The sequence below is a fragment of the Kwoniella newhampshirensis genome, chromosome 7, assembly GCF_039105145.1.
Source record: "Kwoniella newhampshirensis strain CBS 13917 chromosome 7, whole genome shotgun sequence".
Taxonomy (NCBI): domain Eukaryota; kingdom Fungi; phylum Basidiomycota; class Tremellomycetes; order Tremellales; family Cryptococcaceae; genus Kwoniella; species Kwoniella newhampshirensis.
Window position 1 is genome coordinate 399,596 of NC_089961.1, and position 17,684 is coordinate 417,279.

Sequence of the window (17,684 nt, forward strand, 5' to 3'; positions counted from 1 at the left end):
GGTCGTACAAATCAGGAAGCTCAAGTCACCAATTGTCCTTTCAAAAATAGGGTATATGTAATGCTATGGTAACGAGCTTGCTGAATCAAGAGAGAAATAGTGTGAGGTTATCGATCAAGACACAAGGCACACATGTGTAGTTTCAATCAACGCCTAGGAGTAGTTGTAGAACCGAATGGATTCCGAGTGGGAGGTAAAGGGAAAGCAGGTTTGGAAATCAGAGGAATATCGTTCGCAATGGGTTTCGCGAAGATCGACTTTCCGCCTCCTCCCATGGTACGGTTCTCCTTCGTGCCGACGACTGATGATACGACATTGGGGTTGGTGGTCATCGGTTTGGGCGCAAAGGCGTTCACGCTTCGTTGAGGTGTGAAACTCGTACGGCTTCCCAAGACTTTTCGGGGTGATACCGCGTTGGTCGGAGGTTGCATTATAGCTTCGGCAGGCTTGGAGAGTGAATCGGTCTCGTCGACCTCGCGATGTCTCTTGTGAGCTGACAAGGGCACAGGTCCGAATATGTTGCCGTTCGCAAGAGGAGTCCTCGTCACAGATGTTGGGGCAGCGATAGGTGGAGGAGGCATAGCACTTCGAGTGGGCACAGGTGCAGGTGCAGCCTTGATGAGAGAGCTCGGAGCGGGGGCAACGGCAGGAGCGACGGGGATGGGCTGACTCGACATGGCCTTGTTTATAGCTGTGTTCGCATCCACTTTGGCCTGCTCCAGTTGCCTTTGCAACTTTCCGATCTTCTTCTCCAGTTTAGCATTGGTCTTGAAGGCTTCTCGAGTTTGGTCGTCGGCTTCGTCAACTTCCTTGTTCTTCTGGGTAAGCGACGCTTCGAGCCCTGAGGGAGAAAGAGGTGTTGATATCAGTACGATTGCCGAGCCCGGGAATAGCTTGGACAAGAGAAGGTGGTGGAGCTACAGGATTGACGCACCTTCGATACGTTCCCTCATTTCCTCCACTACCGCCTGATCAATGCCCACCTTCTCTTTGCTGGTCGCAGAGAGCTCAACCTTGACTTTCTCGTTCTCTGCACGCAACGTGTCGAGCTCAGACTGTCTCTCGTTCGATTCTCGAACGGCCACCTCTGCTTTCTCTGAGGCCGCATCGAGCTTTTGCTTATATGTGTGTAAGTCGGCAGTCCTGTACAGTATGTTAGCTGGATTTTGTGATGTGAGAAGGCGTGACACTGACAGTTTGTTGATCATGTCCACTTGCTCTGCCAAAGTTTGCTCAGCTTTCAAGCCCCTCTCACGTTTGCTTTCCACCTCTCCTTGGAGCTGGATGAGTGCGGTCTCCTTTTCTTCGCTGTTTTGCTTAGCTTGCGTAAGAGCAGAAGCGACATCTTCAAGGTCCTTAATCATCTTCTCCTTCTCGCGTTTCGCTTCTTCGACCTCTTCCGTTAACACCCCCACCTTATCTCCGGCTGCACGAAGCTCGATCATTTGCTCTTTGAGTGATTCTCGCTCATGTTCGACGGCCTTGATGGCCTCTTGAAGCACTGAGATATCGGCACGCAACTGCTCGTTGATGCTTTGCGTATTTTGAGAAGTGGTTGTAATATCTGCTGCCTTTCGCTTCCCAGCTGCTACTTCTCCTTGCAGCGTCTCCAACTCTTTGGCCGTTTCGATCAGAGCTGAGGATTTCTTTTCCAAGTCGAGTTGTAGTTCCGTGACACTGCTTTCGAGCTCCGCTTGTCGCTGCCTCATCTTCTGCCTAAAGACATCGGCCTCTGCCAGCCCGTCCTCCAAAGCCTTTTCAGCTGCTCCAATCTCCTCCAAAACTTGCTGCTTCTCTCCCGTCACCAGTGAGATCCTAATCCTCTCGTCCGCCACCTCTTGCTGCAATGCTGCGATTTTGGATAACAATGCTATCATATCCTCCTCTTTGCTTGCTCTGGTATCTGCCAACTCTTTGTGAACCGACTCCAATCTAGAGGCAAGATCGATGTTCTCCATCTTGAGCTCCCTGATCCGTTCCTCCCTCTCTGCAATTTGTACTTCGAAAACAGATACAGACACCGCGTATTCGGCTGCTGCGGCGCCAGCAGCCTCAGCGGCCGATATTCGGTCCTGAAGCTGGTTTATCGTTGATTGAGCTGTGTCGAGCTCGCGATGTATGACTTGCTCCTGTGTCTGTACTAGTCCCAGTTCTCGATCCAGACGCAATTTCACGGCTTCCAGGCCGTCCGCACGTTCTCCAGCGGCCAGGCTTTGCTTTTCTGCCATCGCAAGAGAGTCTCGCATCTTCTCGGCCGCGCTGCTTGACTTTTGGAGCGCGTCGCTGGCAATTCGCCATCTTGTATCAGCGTCCTTGGCTGCACGATGATGCAACGCAAGTGCGATGACTAGGCCTCGCACTGTTCCATCGTCAATTGCTTCACCAGGATTTGTAAGACCGATTTGGGCTTGGAGTTGATCACGTTCCGCCTCGAGTTCGGAGTTCTCGGCCAAGGTCTCCTCCTGCGCCTCTTGAAGGAGGGCTAGATTTGACTTAGCTTTGTTGAGGTCATTGGTCAAAGTTGCAATCCTCGCTATGGTGAATTACCCATTAGTCGGGTTCTTCCTGTCGATAGATGGCGCACAACTCACCGTCACGTCGTTCAATCTTGGCTTGCAGATTCCTCTCCATGTTGAGATTTTGCAGCATGGAGGACGAGACACTCGATCTCGACCTGGTGTGGGACGGTCTCTTCTGCTCACCGTGAGTGATAGCCTGAGCGAGGTCGGTTGGCAGGTCCGAATCTTCCTCCAAGGGTATCCTGGCGAGTGGAGGATCGCTGAGCTTAGCGGTCTGACCGAGGTGGTGAACAAGATTGGAGACTTCTTTCTGAAGGCTGTCAATTTGAGCTTGAGATTGCTGCATGTTGTCACCACGAGCACGGAGCTGCGCTTCCAACTCCGCAACGTGAGATCGTTGGGAAGCGACATTGTCCTTGGCCGTCACGAGTTCCGATTCGAGATTGGTAACTTTGGTAACCAGGTCTAGCTTTTCGGAGTCAGCATCCGCTGCGGTCTTGCCGACGCGGCTAGTCTGCTCTTCCAGGTCCTTTCGGAGCTCCTCAACGAGCATCTGTAAATTCTCATATGTCGAGTTCCTTTGCTTGAGCTCATCTCGTGCTTTTCTGACTTCCTCGATGGCAGATTCCCGTTCCTCGTTGGCAGCGCGGATTGCAAAATGTCGTTCGTTCTGTACAAAGGAAACGTTGTGTCGTAGATCATCGCGTTCAGCTCGGAGTCGACCGATCTTGTCTTCTAGTCTCCGGACCTCTTGTTGATTTTCTGAGACCTGAACATCCTTTGCAGCAGAAGCTAGAGATGCTTGCAGATCGGATACTTGTTTTTCAAGAATTGCCACCCGTTTCTGGGCTTCAGCAATATCCTGTTCCGACTTGAATGTGATCGATGCCAGCTCTGCCTCGTACTCCTTTTGTACAGCAGACAGAGTCTCCTGCAAGTTCCGTTTCTCTTCCTGGATTTGGAACAGCTGCTCATCTCGCTCTCGTGCTTCAGACTCAGTAGATCGATCGGCTTGTAGATCCTCCAGCTGGGCGACTCGACCTTGGAGGGTGTTGATCGTTTTCACAGCCTCTTCGAAACGTGACTGAACCTCGTCGGCTGACGATGCCGAGACCACGAGCTCGGCGGTTTTGTCATCAAGCTGGATTCGGAGGGAGCTGAGATCGGCATTCAAGTCGTTGACTTGATCGGACAGGAATCTGCGAGGCGTGAGCTCTAGTTCTACTAGTTCTTCATTGAGATGCGCGCTCACTGAATAGTCTCGGCCGCCTTCGCAGACACAGCATTGGCTTCAAATCGGCTGTCTTCAACCTGGAGTCGAGCATCGGCGACAGCCACCTGCAAGGCTTGGACCTGCTGCAAGGCTTCGACCTTCTCGTGCTCTGCCGCTGACACAGCCAATTCTATCTGGGTTTTTGCTGCGATTACCTGAGCGAGGTCTTCGGATGCTGCAGCATGTTTCCCGTTCAGTATGGCGACAGATGCAGCTAGGGCGTCGAACTCGTCGTCCTGGTGTGATCTTGTTGCCAGCTGCGACATCAACTCGTCTCGTTGCTTCACGATCTCCAAAAGGATCTGTTCTTTGTCGATCAAAGACGCTTCAGCAGCTTGGAGCTTTCCGGCGACGGCGGCCACTTCCTGCTGTGCTATGGAGACCGCTATTTGCTGAGCGACTAAGTCTGATCGCACGGCGGTGAGATCACTGTTTAGCTGCTCAACTTCCCCTTCTTCGATAGCAAGGTTTTCGAGAGCCCGCTTGAGGTCCGTATCGAGAGCGGCACGTTTACTTGTCAGAGCCTGCGAGAGGTCAGCATCGAATCGCTTGACGCGCTCCGCTAGTATGACTCACCTCAACGTCGTCTTGGTGACGCTGCTGTTGACGCCTGAGATCACTCTCGGAAGATCTAGCGTCATCGAGCTGCTTTGTCTTCTCCTCCAGTTGCTCCTCGATTGATCTGATTTCCAGAAGATGCTTCTCTCCCTCCTCCTCAAGTCGAGCATGCAGAGTCTTTCTCTCCTCCTGCAATGCAGCCACGGAGTCATCTGTCATAGCGGGACCGAGAGATGGCGAACCAGGCATAGGGATAGCAGTCTTCAATCTTGTGATCTCCTCATCCTTCTCCGCCAGCAGCTCGTCGTTCTCTTTCACAAGACTGTCAAGGTACTCTTTGTCCCTGATAGCCTTCTGGAGCTCTCGGCGAACTTGTCGGAGTTCTGAGTCTCCTGCTTTGGACGTAGTGACGGAGCTGTTCGATGCGGATCTGGCTTTGGTGAGTTCAGCCTCGAGTTGGCGGATTTGGGCAAGTGAGTCCTCGTCGGCTAGCGGTATCGATATAGCGGAAGCAGCTTCTGCTTCGAGCAGTTGTCGAGTTTGTCGCTCTCTCTCGAGCTCCGCTTCGAACGAGTCAAGCATCTCAGACTTCTTCTCCAGACGGGCAACCTCTTCAGCCTTCTTCTCTACTTCGGCTTCCTTCTCTCTTAGCTTTCTGCTCAATTCCTCCTTTTCCGCTTGAGCTGTTTTCTTCACTCTCTCGAGCTCCTTGGAGTCCGTTCCGTCATCGGCATTTCGATAGTAGTTCAGTTCTCCTCTGACCTCGTCCAATTCATTCTCCAATCGTTCAGTCTTCTTCCTAGTCGACATCTCGACTGCGAGTTTCTCGTTAACAGCTTTGTCGAAATCGCGTTTTGCATTAACGAGCTGTTCTTTGAGTGCGTCCACTTGAGTTTCCAGCTCTCGAACATCCTCGGCGGCGGACACAGACATTGATCGTCGTTTGCCTTTGGATCGCGAGGGGGAAGCAGAAGAGGCACCTAATGCACCAGACGAGCTTGAAGATGAAGCCTTCGAAGCTTGGAGAGTGGCCTAAGATGGGCGAGGTCAGGTCAGCTGGCTTTGGCGATGTGAAAGGGATAAGGCTTACTTTCAACTGGACGTTCTCGTTCTGCAGTGCCATCAGTCTGTTCCTTTCAGACCTACTCAATGGCTGACTCAATTTGTCAGCAAGACGCGGCTCGCACATAGGTAGAGCTGCTCACCTCTTCTGAGCCCCAGACATCTCCTGATGAGCTTTGAGATCTAGCCCGCTCCTTATCCTCCTCTGCCCTTTTCAGAGATTCTTCCAATTGCTTTATCTTAGCTTGTGAGTCCCGTACTTGCTTTGCAGCACCATCTGAGCCACTCGACAATGCTGCATCTAAAGCTAGATTTCCACGGCGAGACGAATCAGCCAAATCCAGGAGTAGGATGATCCGAAATACTCACCATCTGATATCCTCTCCTTCTCTCTCTCCTCCTTCTTCAACTTATCTGCTGTCGACGTCAGACTCGCTTCGAGGTTGGACAACTTCAGTTTGAGCTGCGATATCTCCTATAAGAAGACATAGGTGAGTCAACGGAGGCGATACCTACTGCGGGAACAGAGTGACTCACCGTAGTCTTGCTGCTTACTGCCGTCTCTGCCTGATGTGCTCGATCTGCCTCATCTCGGAGCTAAGCAGGATATATCTCTATCAGCTACGAAGTAACCTGTGGAAGTGTGATCGGACTCACCTTGTACTCTGCTCCTTCTTTGGCTCTCTTTGCTTCTGCGAGATCTTCTGCCTTCTTCCTCTGTTCATTCTTGATCGAACTCAACTCATGATCTGATCACCGCAATCCATCATGATATGAGCTTCTCGCTACCAAAACTGTTCGAGCGTATCGATGTGGGACGAATTCTCACCTTTATGATCCAACTGTCGTTGTAGCTGAGTGATCTTGTGTTCCAGCTCACCAGAACCTATGAATGACATGTTGTGATATGCCAATCGATCCTTACCTATTCCATCTGGCTGTTGTTGAGAGATTGATCGATTGATACGAAAGAGAGAGAAGAGAGAAAGAAAAAAGAAAAGCTAGTCGCGTCAGACTTGTTTACCGCATCCCTTCTTCTATGTATTACGTAAATGATAGGTTTCCAAAAGTTCAATTCCCACTTTGTCCTCGGTCTGATAACTGAATGTATGAGCGATACATACAGTCGAGGTCACTCCATGCATGATCCCAGAATTGACAGAAGAGATCAAGCATGGCTACGTTACTGACCTTGCCGCCTCACCTGATCGAAACGATCGCAGATCTACTGGCGACCGACGTGGATCTTCCAGATGACCTGAGGACAGAATTGAGCGAAGCGATCTCTCGCCGTTCACCACCTGTACGAGATGAGAAGATAGATTCGAGCGCCGAAGGAGGCAGCGAAGAGATCGGAGACGAGATGATTGAGATACCTCTATCCGATGGTACCACTGAAATGGTGGAGAGCAGCGACGCTCCTCCACTAACAATCGATCACGACCTCCTTCAATCGCTGTCTCGATGGGCTACGAGCGATGCTGGCATTTCGTCACTGGAAAATACACATCTGAGTGAGTTGTATCGACGAAATCGGCTCTCCATACGATGACATGATGAGCTGAGCAGCCTTCACATCATTCCCAAGATCCATCTCGATATGTCGCTGTCGCTCTGTTAGCTGGAACGGAAGTGTATATACCTCCTGCCGAGTTGGAACGGATACGAGTTGCTGAAGATCCAGAAAAGGTGAGTTGAAGCATGTGCGCTTGTCTAATTTGGCCTCTCGTATAAGGCCTAGAGCTCTCGTCGGCAGTGACCAACAAGGTAACGGCTGACCGTCCATCCACCCTATTCTGCCTAGCCTAACCCTTTTCTGCCTGCATATCTATCAGCTCAACCCGCTTCTTTCGGTACCGAATACCGTAATCTCCTGCGCACGTTATCCACCACTGTAAACATCCTCTTCTCGATATTCGGTTCCGCCGCCGCAGTCTACGTGGCGTCGGTCTCCGGCGCTGGCTATACTCGCGAGACCGCGATCTTGTTGGCTATTCTTACTGGGGTGGTGGTGGGGATCGCGGATGGGGTACTGGTTTGGATCTTCACGGGGAGAGTGAAGGAGAGCAGGAAAGAGAGAGAGAAACGAGGAAGGGAGATGATGAGGGGTTCAGGAGCTGTGGATGAGAGGGAGAATAACGATGAGAAGGTGATAGATGGAGCGGAGCAGGATGCGTCTTTGTCGGTGAACGAGAAGGAGGGGTCAGAGACGACAGCGCGGCAAAAGCAGGTCAGATTGAGACGGCGAGGGCTAGAAAAGACCACTTGAAACAGAGTACAAGGTACTGTTTTTGCGATCGATCCTCAGTCACAAAGTGGTGGACATATACGCCAGTACAGCTTATGTCTTATCTTGAACAGATGCCATACATATCACGATTGCACACAGATCTTATTCTTACGATTATAATTATTATTACTATTTTATTTACTGTTGATACTACTAATACTACTAATAACATTCATCTCGAACGGAGTCTTCACTTTTTGGTGATTTTGGTCGTCCTACTGGACTATCGCTAATAGGTTGCCTTGTATCGTCGCAAGAAAGCTCGAAGGTCTTCAAGGTCGGGCAAATCTCTCCTGACCTGCTGAATATCGACCTTGTATCCATGATCATCGAAGAACTACATCCGACACCTCACAAGTCAGCCATCCATGTTGACATCCGTCTGTATAATAATCGAGAGGATGAAAATCTTTGCTCACTCTTGCCATCGGGCCCAAAGGACTGATCAACTTTACGAATCTTGCCAAGAAGGACCAAGTCAACTCGACGTCCTTCCCCGTGACCTCCTCATAGATCTTCTCCACCTCTTCGCGAGTCAACGAATCCCCCGCGAGAGAGACTTCTTTCCCCGTCCACTTGGCTGGATCTGAAAACGCCAATGCTGCGAACTTCCCGATATCCCTGCAACTGACCAACTGATGTTTCCTCTCCGGATGGTTGTAGAATGTCAGACGGAGCAGGACGGTTCGAGAGACCTTCATCTGGAACGGAGCGGAAGGAAGGAGATTGTCGAGGAATTGGACGGGTCGGAGGATCGTATATGGTACCCCGGATGACCTGAGGTAGGATTCCACTTGACGTTTGGCCTCGAATCTGTGACGAGTGAGAACATTGTCAATCGCTTGTCGAGGGCTGTATTTGGCAAGAAGGATATTGTATGGCAGACATCACTCACGGTGGGATCTTGGTATCGTCCAGTTCGCCAAAATCGGCTGACGAATAAACGAAATGTTCGACCTCCCATTCCTTGGCCGCATCGATGATGGCCTTGGCTGTGGAGCGAATATAGGTATATCAGCGAAACAATCCACTTCACAGTTCACTTCCGCAATCATAGGATAAGGTCTTCTGACCACTCACCCTGTTTCAACTCGATCGCCTCGCTCACATAACCCTGGACGTCGAATACTCCGTCAATCTGACCTTTGGCCAGACCGGTCGCTTCCAAGGCCTTGAGAGGCTCGTCCATGTAGTCTTTGGCGACCTCGATCACCTTGACCCCGGAGAGGGAAGCGAGTCTGATCGACGACGGTGCGGCAGGTGATCGAGACAAGGCATAGACGGTGAAACGGTTCGGACCAGTGGATTGATTGTTGTTGTTTGTGTTGTATTCCGATAGTGCCTAAGAAACGGGGCAGGTGAGTAACCGAAATCAATCTCTTCCGACGACAGCTATCCTTTGCTACGGTATACACCACTCACATTGATCAGTGCAGAGCCTTGTTGACCCGTGGATCCAAAGACTACAATGTTCTTACCTTGACCAGACATGGTGATTGCTTTTTGCTGTGGTTTCGGTTGGGAGAGCTGCGGTGTATCTCGGTAGTTATGATCTCGATCTGTGTCGCGAGCGAGGAAGATGTTTTTTGATTGTGATGTCTATGCATTCAAACATCGCAACTCCTCCTCAACCATGCATCCTTCTTATATCCCTTCGAGGCCATCATGAAGGCTTACTCATCCGCACATGCTTACTCGCTGCATGAGAAATCAGTCTCGGTGATTTGTCAACACTGGACGACATGACAAGACCTCGGGCGGTCCGACCGGAAAGTGATCGAGAGCGGGTGGAGGCGTCGCGCGTCCTCGGCGTAGACAACCTCGGGGGTGATCGAGGACGGGATTCACCACGAGTGACCTGGCCTCCACTCTTTCGTGGTTTACTGTATCGTTCCGCTGAGTATCCATACAGCTCGACGTAGTAAGCAAAACAATCTTGCACAAGCGCATGCTTGCTGATGATCACTCATGACACCGAGGTCGGAACGGGAACGCATGCATTCACGTGCGGATCTCCGGAATACACCCGAGTCAAGCAAGCGTTTATCAGCTTCCTGGTCCACGCGTGTTCAGAGCGAATGCTCTCTCCTGTGAGAGGGCCGACATGTCATCCCTCTCTGAAGTAGCAACGACTATGATATGCATTTGATGTCCGGGTGTCAGATTGCTGGATTTTGCTATGATACAGATTGAGATTGCCTCCAGCCGCGACTATGCTGAATCTTGTATCTATGCGTCTAGATTCACGCAATGGTGACACAAAGGTACTTCGATTGTCCCTGGCTTCTGCCCTCTCACACGGTCACGTATCCCCCATTATTCCTCACTCAGTCTTTTTTCTTATCACATACCGACTCCCAATCGCTCCATCTCTGCGCCCTCTCGTCAATCCAGTCATGGAAAGTCTTCCATTTGCAACTACCATCCAAGCCGTCCTCGCACCCTGACATGATCTCATGTTTCCCATTGACCACAGCTCGCACGTAATCTCCATTATGTTTGTGGTGGAATCGTTCGAGTGCGATATGACCTAGGAAAGAGACGACATGGGACGTTCGCCAAGCTCTATCGGGGACTCGGTGGTCCAGAGCAGGGGTTTCAGAAGCTGGATGAGCGTGGGATGTCGAGTTGAATAGATTCAAGAAAACTGCGACGAAAGCGGGTGATTCACGATGAGTGAACGATGGGTGGAGTCTTTTCACAATCGCAGGTCAGCCGCATTGTGCATTACCGCACATATGAGAGGCAAAGAGAGACTTACAGTTGAGTGTGTGTGGCATTAGGAGGTAGTTTGGGTCCAGGCAGACCTTTGAAGGCCTTGGGATGACCTCCATCGTTATCGGTGTCTTTGCCGGCCAGAAGATGCTTCGCGGTTTTGGTCCATGGCATCCCAAGGTAAGGTGCAAGATGCGAGCCGTATCCCATCATATGGTGGAATCGCACGTCGAAGTAGTATTCCACATCCAGCCATTCTTCATCGGTAAAGAGACGACAGAATGGTGAGTCCCCTTGAGCAATCGTCTCGTAGCCGCAAAGCTAGGTAATGTCAGGTGTCAGTACAACGTCCATCTCACCAGGAGCGACCCACTCACCATCTGCATAGCCAGAATATCTTGGTCGTTCAACTCCTTCACGACTTTAGGCATGCGGCCACCCAATCTCTCTCGAATTCGAGGCGCATAGACAGATAGCCATTGGTTTGCAGGTTCGAGAGAACTGAGCTTCTCAAATGCATCGCATGCTTTCTGAACGGTTGGTCAGCCTATGTCTGAACTGGCATGGGGACGATGGCTTACGTGAGGAGTGAGAGACCTATCCCAATCTCTTGCTTTATTGGGGACTTTGACAAGCTGTACTACATCGCCATCGCCCTCACCGTCGTCGCCCGATTGGTGAGATGGGAAAGAACCGATGATGTACGCTTTGGCAGTCTCGATGTCTCTTGCTGAGCTCGCGGTCCATACTTTGTATGGCGGCTTGGACGCGCCCGTCTTCTTCTTGTTTTTCTTCAAGTCTCCTTCATTCTTCGAAGGAAAAAGCTCGTCGTACTGTTTGCGAATGTATTTGCCCAAGAACTGATTTAATCATAGTCAGGATCGGTACGCTCCTCTATCTGATGTCGACGAAGTTCAAAGGAGTGAATCAAGGTCGCAGAAACGTTTTGCTCACCTTGGCATCCTTCTTTCCTCTCTGACTCAGGTTCTCCAAATTCTCCTCCACGATCGGACTCTTCCATTCCCTCAAGAACGCCCACTCCCCATCTTCCGGGATCTTGTCCTTGTCCATCGCTGCGATCTTCTCGATGAACGGACCCATCGTCTGTTCGTATTCGTCGTCATTCCCCAATATGCTTGAATGTCGGATCAACAGACTGACACGGGTCAGATGACATCCCTTGGGAAGAGGGGTGGGATCCTGATTGGGAATGAAGAATGGTGAGATGGCAGAGAGATGTTTGAGTGGGTTGATCTGTTGTTGAAAGGGGCCAATGGTGAACGGTTGTTGTTGTTGTTGTTGTTGAGCAGGTAATGCCGATGCGGGAGCAAGTAGAGCGCTGGCAGCAGCGGCCAGGGTCAGGGAGACCAACATATTGGAGTGATTGACGCTCGATGTTTGAGGATCATGAAGACAAGACAGAAGAAGAAGATTCATTGTGTATGATGCTGATGATCGCCAAGCTAATTCTGCAGACCAGTTTTCGGTTTGTGCCCCTGTACGTCATTATTGGTGGACGACCGCTTCCAGTAGATCTATCTCATCGTCATCCTCTGTTGGATGTGAACGCAAAGTCCATGTATCATCGTTCACGATCAATACGCAGTAGTGATCCTCATATGCCTCCATCATATATGCACCGTCACTTGCCAGCACTGAGCATACATATATGATCCAGACTCGTTTCACATGCATGCGTCAACGTCCAGGATGATGCACCGCAACTTTTGTGGTTGTTCGCCTCATATTTGTTGGCTCCCCCCACTTACGACCTGGCGAGATCTCGACAACAACAATAAACACATTGTCAACCCGACTGATTTTGATCTTTTCGCCGCTTGTTTCCCTCACTTTCGACCGCAAATAACGCTTCCTCATCCCATTCATCGATCGCACGCTTGTCATCAAGATGCCCTTTCACGCTCAGCCACCTCCGACACCTTGGCTTCCCACTGCTCGCTTTGCAGACGAGTCGCTGCTCCTCAACGCGCAACCGATATTTGAAGATGTGTCTCTTGGTTCAGAATTCGAGTGGGGAGACACGACGGGATCTCCTCGGAAAGACGATACACCTCTGGTCACTACATCGATCAATGGAACCACACTCAATCAGACTGAAGTACGAGAGAATATGGATCAAACGCTTGATCTGGGTGATTACTTACCTGAAGAAGTGGACGTGACGAAGATAGAGGATACCACCCGAAACGATATGTCAGAAGGGTCGACAACGGATAACACGAGATCAGAACGCAGCAGCTCAACGATATCGCTTTCTATTCACAAAAGGGAAGGGAGTCTGTCTCTCCTATCAGAGAGCGGACAAGCCAAGAAAGGTCAGCAAGACTGCAAAACGAGAGATCTAGGTTTTTTGCTGACCACTTTTGTTGTAACAGTCAAACCTTCCACTCCAGTCCGAGACGATCTATACAAACGTCGTCTATCTGATTCCAACCGCCGTTCGAGCTCTGCCTCACTATCTCCCATGCTCCCCTCTCTACCTTTGCCCCCATCATCCTCCGCGTCTTGCTCCTCGTATCCCAGCTCGCTTTCTTCTTCTACATCTTCTCGACCAGCCGCTCTGAATACCGCCAGCTCGAGGTTGAAAGATGCCATCCGGCGGACAAAGGAGGAGGCGGAAGGACAGGAAGTACAAGGCCTCGCGGTCAACGGTGCTTTCAGGGTAGGTGATCCTTAGCTCCATTCAAATGCTGCAATGTCACTGATGACTCTGCACTGGCCTGTCTAGAAACACGTCGCACCGCATCGATTAGGTGCGATACAGTCTTCAAGCAAGACCACATCGCTCTCTCAATACCTCACAGAATCATCGAACATTGTCTCTGACAGAGACATGGCAGTCAATGAGACAACTGATCCTTCCCTGCCGTCCGTGACGCCTCGGTCGTCCAAAACTGGCGAAGAGGTCACAACGCAAACTCTGCAGAAGCATGACGAGACGTCATACCTCGATGGTGTTCACATCGGCTTGATCACCTCCACACCTCAACCGAAGTCTCCTCTCTCCGCTGGTTCGTCTTCGTCGTCCAACACAGAAGAATCTGGGAATGCTACCATGTCTTCTCGAACTCCTCATGAAGCGACATCCCGCCGCGAATCGATGTCGGGAAAGGTTGTCAGCTTCTTCTCCGGCCTGCTTCGACTCTCACCTTCTACAGAATCACTGAAACAGGCTGGATGTGAAGAGGTGCGGGACGGCCTATCGCAAGATGTCGTTGAGGTGGACGAGGAGACAGCGCATGACTCCGCCGAGAACGTTCCGGTCGAGACCCATCGAATTGCACGAGCAGGACCATGTCGCCGCCCAATTGTCGCTCCGTTGACCAAACCGATACCATTTTCGCGGCCTCTGCACATACGTGCTAAGCCTCAACCTGCAATTGCGAATCCCGGCAAGGCTCCAGGGGCAAGTACAAATATCCAGCCATCTACCGCCAATAGACAACCTCTCCAATCCTCTCAGCGTCAGAATGTGAATGTACCGTCAGTCAAACATCAGGAGATACAGTCAAAACTACTACGACCCAGAACCACTTCCGCGTTTGCTTCGGCTGCACTAGCAAGACTACCACCTCCTGGCAAAGGGTCGACAGCAGCGGCTCAACCTGTGAGAATCCGAGAAACGGAAAGAGCCAAAGACCTCGCATCTCGCAGGGGTGTCTTCGAGCAGCTGACCGGAGGGTCAACAGGCACTGCATCGACAGCATCCTCGTCCTCATCGTCGCAGAACCTGATGAACGTGAAATCGTCATCCGTTTCTGTGCAGCGATCGGATCTCCAGCGTACGATCCCTGTAAGAGGACAAACTCCCGGTAAAGCGTCCGAACAGAGAGCTGCTCAGAGAGCGAAGTTTGACGAGGCGATGAAGCAGAAGATGGAAGAGAAGGAAAGGATGTTGAGAGAACAGATGAGGGAGAGAAAAGAGCAGGAAGAAGAGGAGATTAAGAGGATAAGGAAAGAGACGGTCATCTGGGCGAAACCTGTTCCGGCGATGTACCACAGACAGTCATAAGGTAAGGAGGCGATGTGAAGGGGTACTATACTGGTTGATTGTATCGTGGGTGGGCAAGTCGCACGGGAGGATGGAGGTGAATATGGGGAAATTGTCAGGGCGATAGGACCGCGTGGGGAAGGGGCGAGGCGGAAAGCTTCTTTTGGGTTCTTTACCGAAATGATGTTGGAGAGTAAGTATTCTTGCGTTCGTTGTATCTGTTCTTTGTAAGATAGTCTTGATTTGGGATTCGGTACTTGTACTGGTGTTGGAATTTTAACTAACGTTACAGTACGTGGAGAGTCTGCCTTCTTGCTACACATGATTTCATTACACGTCATGCTATACAGTACAGTGCATACATGAATACAGTCCGTGACGGGTTTGCGCCGAACGTCGGAATGTTTCATACAAGGAGGGAAGAAGACGAAATCGTCTTCAACTTCATGCGCCGCATCCCCCGATCAGTTCCATCAATTGGCTCGGTAATAGGGTTATATCTCATGCATGGTCATTACAAATCGTTTTTCGCCAAGATATCGTCCGAAAATAATGGGATAGGAAAAGGTCACTAACATCTAGAGTAAAATCAAGATCAGGATCAGGATCTACGCCGTCACACCCTTCACCACCTCCTCTGCCTTCTGTGCCATCTCTTCCCGTTCGATTGGCTTGGGGTCGGAAGGTCGTGATCTTTGCCTGAATTTCGCTGCACACTCTTTCCATCTCTTCATGGCGTCCGGCATATCTTTCTCCAATGCCTGTCGACACGGAACGAACACATCCACATCGACGGTCAGTCAGGTTTCCCCTCGCATCTCGCATTGCCAGACGATAATGAGGACTCACCTGCAGTCTCGCTTCGCTGGTGGGATGTGTCCGGAGTAGAGCGAAACGATTCTCCACGCTGACCGGATGACCGGAAGCAGCTGCATCTATCTCGACTGCAGCCATCAGTTCCCACAAGTCTGTCGCTGCTCGAGGATCGTATCCTGCTGTTGCCATGATCTACCAGGGAGGTCGGAGAAAGGCCAGGGGGAGCGTCAGCATCAATAGTCTGCTCGTACCAACAGAAAGAAAGGTTGAAGTGAGGATATATCATTGCAACGCACTTCTAATCCAACAGCATCCGCCTCCTGCTCTAGCTTTCTTGAATATGCTCGCTCGGCCACCACATCATTCAACCAATTGATGAACATTCCGGCCGAGTCCGTGATGCTGTGGTGAAAGGAGTATTGCATACTGTCAGCTGAACATCGATGCCGAATCCCCAACGATGATCTGCCAGCTCACAATGGAAAAGAGATGGTCAAGGCGAACGAGATACCTCGCAGCACGTCGAAGGCGACAGCGGCGATGTTGAGGAACTGGTATATGCCAATCAGTCAGTGGAGCACCGTGATCAGCGATATGTAAACTTACTCCTAAGTTCTCCACGCTATGTCGTAATGCTACATGTGCAATTTCATGAGCCAGCACCGCTGCTAAAATGGTATCGTCGGGAGGGAGAGTGTTGAGCAATCCAGTGTAGACGAAGACATCTTTGCTTGGTAGAGCGAAAGCATTCAGCTGGGGCTATGAGATGGGTGGAAGAAGACGAAATCAGCTCCGGCCCAATCATATGCCCAAAGTCAACCTCGTCACCCTGCTCTTTCCCTTCTTCCCTCTGATCTAGCTGCGTGAAATCTGCACTCCAAGCCTTCTTCCTCCCGTCTTCTCGTCGTCTTGGTTTTTGATCCTTCACCTCCAGCCCGAGACACACTCACCGAGTCAATCACATATAGATTCCAGTCCGCCGTCTCCAACTCCAAGCGTTTCAAGGGATTGCTGCTCGCTGGTCTGAATGGCATCACCGTCGATTTCGCAGTCCCACTAGGCGCGAAAGACACGTTCGGTCCCAATTTGCCCAATCCCTGAGCTTGGAGGAGCTCCCGTTCCGTGATGACTCTTGATAATTCTTGGGATTTGGGGGGCCAACTTGCGCCTGAGACGATGTGGTTGTCTTGTTCTTCTAGCGCGGTCACGAGACGGGTCATCACTCGTGAGACTTGTTGGGATCGGGAGTCGGTGGAAGGGAGGAGTAACGGACCGTCGTTGCGAAGGACTTCCTGGTGTCTGATGGAAGGGGGAGAAGGATGTATTAGCGGTAGCTATGTCTGTCGGGGAAAAGGGCTGACTGAGTAGGAAGCAAGGGGGGTGGAGGAAGTTTGAAGTGGGATAGGAAAGCCAGAACGAGAATGATATAAAGACAGCGAATACAGGAATCTTCACAAAACCCGTCTTCCACTCACTTCCGTCTCGACCAAGCCATTTCCTCATGCTCCGACATCAGCAACAACCTCCATCTCCCCGTCCGTTCACTCTGATCAAGTCCCAGCGCTAGCACGATACAGACTGCGAAGATCTACGATTTCGGAGAGGGACAGAAATGGCTCGTAAGTTTTGCTTTGTCCAGAACCACCCTGGAAGAAGATATGAAAAGGATGGCGGGTGACTGTTTGTAGAGATCGGACTCACGGGTAACTGGATGAGAAGCCATGCTGTCTTCTTGTACTTTTTCCATAATCTGTGGCAAGAAAATAAATGATCAGCCAAACAAACCTCCAACAAATAGATACGACCACGTCGATGTTGTAACCCTTCTCGCCACACTCTCAACGATATGGAGTGTGTTTCAAACTCGGGCAATACACTCACTTGTAACGAAAGACAAAAGGTAAGAAGATCAGACTGAATCTCGTCAGATTTAACAAACCAGATTTCAACGCTGGCATAGCGACGAAGAATACATCCTGTCTCTTTGACGAAGGATGGAACGTCCGGACCCCACCTGTGTTCAGGCTCAGTTTCAGATTCACCCAACTCCTCGTTGGATATCGAAGGGTTTGTGAGGCGGAGGTGACGAAGATGGGCGATATAGATGGTCGAGGACGGGGACGAGGTCGATGGAGTATAGTGGATAATTGTCGAGTGATGGGTATGACGGGGATTGGTGTATTCCGTATTGGCAGTGTCCGACATGCAGAGGAGAGCCTCGAAGGGCGGAAGAGGGTAGGGACGAACCTCATCTCGTGTCAAATAGCATTCTGCCTATGGGTCATCAGGTGTGATAAGTATTCTCGCGATGGTTGAAACATGCTGATAACAGCTGAGTGACATGAAGCCTGCAATGATAGACACAAACAACAAGGGTGGAGGCGGAGGTGAGGTATTCACCCCGCGTACTGGGTCTCGACGTCACTCGCTCATGCCCGT

At 50.8% G+C, this 17,684-nt stretch overlaps 6 protein-coding genes across 6 annotated transcripts; 2 read left to right on the forward strand and 4 right to left on the reverse strand.

The window, feature by feature from the left end:
- Positions 1-146: 146 nt before the first annotated feature.
- IAR55_003860 (uncharacterized protein) lies at positions 147-6,311 on the reverse strand (the record flags this gene model as incomplete). The annotated part of the gene is made up of 12 exons (XM_066946966.1): positions 147-841; positions 935-1,143; positions 1,195-2,533; positions 2,592-3,718; positions 3,772-4,316; positions 4,369-5,382; positions 5,441-5,503; positions 5,556-5,719; positions 5,782-5,887; positions 5,950-6,009; positions 6,070-6,161; positions 6,242-6,311. 12 exons carry the CDS (start codon positions 6,309-6,311, stop codon positions 147-149), a joined length of 5,484 nt encoding a protein of 1,827 aa, XP_066802345.1.
- Positions 6,312-6,586: 275 nt separating this feature from the next.
- On the forward strand, positions 6,587-7,681 carry IAR55_003861 (uncharacterized protein; the record flags this gene model as incomplete). Its single annotated transcript, XM_066946967.1, has 3 exons — positions 6,587-6,926; positions 7,001-7,101; positions 7,217-7,681. 3 exons carry the CDS (start codon positions 6,587-6,589, stop codon positions 7,679-7,681), a joined length of 906 nt encoding a protein of 301 aa, XP_066802346.1.
- A 250-nt stretch (positions 7,682-7,931) lies between these two features.
- IAR55_003862 (uncharacterized protein) lies at positions 7,932-9,193 on the reverse strand (the record flags this gene model as incomplete). Its single annotated transcript, XM_066946968.1, has 5 exons — positions 7,932-8,039; positions 8,122-8,515; positions 8,598-8,694; positions 8,783-9,044; positions 9,125-9,193. 5 exons carry the CDS (start codon positions 9,191-9,193, stop codon positions 7,932-7,934), a joined length of 930 nt encoding a protein of 309 aa, XP_066802347.1.
- An 836-nt stretch (positions 9,194-10,029) lies between these two features.
- Positions 10,030-11,791, reverse strand: IAR55_003863 (uncharacterized protein; the record flags this gene model as incomplete). The annotated part of the gene is made up of 5 exons (XM_066946969.1): positions 10,030-10,396; positions 10,464-10,738; positions 10,795-10,947; positions 10,999-11,277; positions 11,372-11,791. The coding sequence occupies 5 exons, from the start codon at positions 11,789-11,791 to the stop codon at positions 10,030-10,032; spliced, it is 1,494 nt and encodes a 497-aa protein (XP_066802348.1).
- Positions 11,792-12,326: 535 nt separating this feature from the next.
- On the forward strand, positions 12,327-14,450 carry IAR55_003864 (uncharacterized protein; the record flags this gene model as incomplete). Its single annotated transcript, XM_066946970.1, has 3 exons — positions 12,327-12,753; positions 12,814-13,100; positions 13,167-14,450. 3 exons carry the CDS (start codon positions 12,327-12,329, stop codon positions 14,448-14,450), a joined length of 1,998 nt encoding a protein of 665 aa, XP_066802349.1.
- A 587-nt stretch (positions 14,451-15,037) lies between these two features.
- Positions 15,038-17,497, reverse strand: IAR55_003865 (uncharacterized protein; the record flags this gene model as incomplete). The annotated part of the gene is made up of 9 exons (XM_066946971.1): positions 15,038-15,190; positions 15,279-15,437; positions 15,542-15,647; positions 15,723-15,796; positions 15,852-16,004; positions 16,196-16,544; positions 16,721-16,833; positions 16,947-16,995; positions 17,127-17,497. The coding sequence occupies 9 exons, from the start codon at positions 17,495-17,497 to the stop codon at positions 15,038-15,040; spliced, it is 1,527 nt and encodes a 508-aa protein (XP_066802350.1).
- Positions 17,498-17,684: the final 187 nt, after the last annotated feature.